Source organism: Silene latifolia, chromosome 2 (assembly GCF_048544455.1).
Source record: "Silene latifolia isolate original U9 population chromosome 2, ASM4854445v1, whole genome shotgun sequence".
Classification (NCBI taxonomy): domain Eukaryota; kingdom Viridiplantae; phylum Streptophyta; class Magnoliopsida; order Caryophyllales; family Caryophyllaceae; genus Silene; species Silene latifolia.
In genome coordinates, this window is record NC_133527.1 from 14,341,982 (window position 1) to 14,345,286 (window position 3,305).

General features: G+C 36.2%; 1 protein-coding gene across 1 annotated transcript; it reads right to left on the reverse strand.

Annotated features, from left to right (window-relative positions):
• Positions 1-1,943: 1,943 nt before the first annotated feature.
• LOC141634485 (uncharacterized) lies at positions 1,944-2,936 on the reverse strand. The gene has a single exon (XM_074446643.1). The coding sequence runs from the start codon at positions 2,934-2,936 to the stop codon at positions 1,944-1,946; it is 993 nt and encodes a 330-aa protein (XP_074302744.1).
• Positions 2,937-3,305: the final 369 nt, after the last annotated feature.

The following is a 3,305-nucleotide window of genomic DNA, read 5'->3' on the forward strand; positions in this document are numbered from 1 at the left end:
CCAGAATATGAAGGACCATTATGGGACATTCAATGAATTCCAGTAAACATGTCTCCATGACACTTTAATTCTTTTCTGTCTTAACCAATGGTAACCATCAGAAACACTGTACGCTTTATCAGAATCCAACCATTAATCATTATGATAGGCTTGCTTGAAAGTAACCATTGTATGAGCAATCTTCTTCCATGTCCAGCTACAATCAAGAGGAGGACTATAACTGGACCAATGGATTCCTTTCATATAAACATGATTTACCCAACGAACCCATAAATGGTCCTTTTTATTAGCAAGCCACCATATGTATTTGCCCACCATACCCTTGTTCCAGATTTTAATGCTTTGATTCCCAGTCCACCTTCCTCTTTAGGAGTAAAACAGTGATCCTAACTCACATTTGGAGCCCTCGTATAAGAATCTTTGCCACTCCACAAATAATTTCTACATAAAGTTTCAATTTTGTTTAAAATGCCATTGGGAATGAGAAACATGCTAGACCAATATGAATGCAGGGAAGTTAGAACAGAATTGACAAGAGCCAACCTTCCAGCATAGGAAAGGTGCTTAGCCCCCCAAGATCTGATTCTTGCAGTTATTCTGTCAGTAAGTTGCATGCCTTCATTCTTACTAAGTTTCTTAGATGAGATAGGGACCCCAAATATTTAAATGGAAGATCGCCTTTTCTGAATCCAGAAACTTGCATTATATCATTCATAAGAGACCCTTGCACCCCATTAAAATAAATATCTGATTTCTCCTTGTTCAAACAAAGACCACTTGCTTTAGAGAAAGAGGAGAAAGCTTTTAATAACCACATGAAAGAAGAAGCATTACCCTTAGAGAACATCAACAGATCATCAGCAAAAAGCAAGTGATTGAGTTTCAGGGGGCCATAAAGAGGATGGAAAGTGAAATCATCTTGATTACTTATAACACTAAGGATCCTAGACAGGTACTCCATACACACTGTAAACAACAAAGGGGAAAGAGGATCTCCCTGTCTAAGGCCTCTTCTGCCTTTAAAAAATCCAAAGGAATTGCCATTGAGAGAGAGTGAGTAGGCAGTGGTAGTGACACAGGTCATGATTTTATCAATAAAAGGAGGAGGAAAGTTTAGGGCAATAAGCATTTCCTTCAAAAAAAGTCCACTCAATTATATCATAAGCTTTCCTAAGATCAATTTTAATAAGACATCTAGGGGAAGCAGACTTTCTCTTATACTGTCTCACTATGTCCTGACAAATTAACACATTTTCCACAATATTTCTCCCTTTAATGAAACCTCCTTGATTAGGACTTACTATATCATGAAGCACTTCACTTAACCTATTGCACAAAAGTTAAGCTATGCATTTGTAGATAGTGTTACAGCATGCAATAGGCCTAAACTCAAGCACACTGGTAGGGTGGGTAACTTTAGGGATAAGGGTTATCAAGGTAGCATTCAACTGCTTCAACAGAGAACTAGTGTGAAAAACATCCATGATAGCATCACATACCTCAGTACCAATAACAGACCAAGAATCTTTAAAGAACTGGCTAGAAAAGCCATCAGGTCCAGGAGCCTTGTTAGAAGGAATAGAAAATAAGCATTGCTTGATTTCTTCATGAGTAACAGGTTTCATGAGGATAGAAGCATGCTGATCAGTGATCAAATTCTCAGTCCTAACAGTAGGTACATGGACTGGAGAGGTGACTTTACTAGACCCAAGAAGATCAGTATAGAATTCAAGGAATGCTTCTTCAATTTGAACAGGATCCTCTATGACCACCCCATGAATGTCCTGGATAGTCAAAATTTTATTGTGAATATGACGAGCTTTGATATGCCTATGGAAAAAACCAGTGTTCTCATCTCCTTCTTTAAGCCAGTCAACTTTAGCTTTTTGTCTTAAAAAACTCAATTGAGCTTTATGGAGAGTTAAATAGCTGGCATCAGCTTTCTATTCAGCTTCTCTAAGGGTAAGATCATTAGGATTTAGATGAAGCTGAGTTTGAATGGAATCCAGGAGATATCTAGCCAGTTCAGCAGCATTTTCAATATCAGAAAACTTAGCCTTATTTAACATCCTGAGAGGTTTCTTGAGATTTTTCACCTTGTTAACCACTTGAAACATTTTGACACCCCCATAATCTTTGCTCCATTCGGTTTGAACAATATTAAGAAATTCCCTTGCTTGTCCCCACATGTTGAAGTATCTGAAAGAAGATTTCCTCACTACAGTATTAGGTCTTCTATAACAAATGCATGTATTATGATCAAATAATCCCTCATTCATGAAAAAAGCATAGCCATCAGGATACTGTCTCAGCCACTCATGATTGATAACGAATCTGTCAATCCTGGAAAAAACTCTAGTATTAGGAGCCTGTTTATTATTCCAGGTATAAAAAGAACCCTTAGCCTGAATATCCCACAATTCACAATAATCAACACACTTTCTGAAATCCTCTAATTCACTCCATAGAACCGGGCTTCCCAGTCTTTCATTAAAACGTAAAAGATTGTTAAAGTCTTCTCCAACACACCAAGCCTCATGACAATTATCCTTGATATCCTTTAACTCTTGCCACAACTGAATCCTATCAGTATCAGAATTTGATCCATATACCACAGTGAACCAGAAAGTATCCCTAGAGCAAGTCTCAGTAATAGAAACAGTTATTTGTTGTTGAGAAGAGAATAGAAGTTGGACTTGAAAAAATTGAGGTAACCAAATGATCCAAATCCTTCCCCCAGGATGATGCACATTATTATTGATACCATACCACCTTTGACCAAGATTATTCAAAACTGAATCAAAATTAGCTATTTTAATTTTTGTTTCAACTAAACCATAAAGACCTATTTTATTCTGATGCAAGAACCATTTTATATCACCTTGCTTATTAATATTATTCATACCTCTTACATTCCAACATCCTAGTTTATCCATGTTCAGATATGAGTGAGACCTCTACAGTTCCCCCATTCCCTGTTCCTCAGATGGAATATCTTTGTCCTTAGATAATGCAACCATTGTTGATTTAGTAGGTGAAGTAAGAGCAACAACATAAGACACATTTTCTCTGGTTTAAACCCGTGAAAATTCACTGGCGTGCATAAAAATATCTAATATAAAAGATTGCATTTCTTTATTAATATTCATAAAAAATAATATTTTGAGATTGAAATTATTTTTTCAGCGTGTTCGCGACCCTCACAATATGTCAGGCTTTAAATATTTTTTTATTGTTTTAAATTTTTAATGTACTCGATCACCTTATGCACATTTATTATGATTTATTTGTTCTTATTGACATAT

What these genes read in the sequence shown, in the direction of transcription:
- LOC141634485 (XM_074446643.1), bottom strand. Translation starts at nt 2,936, where the DNA reads ATGGATAAACTAGGATGTTGGAATGTAAGAGGTATGAATAATATTAAT.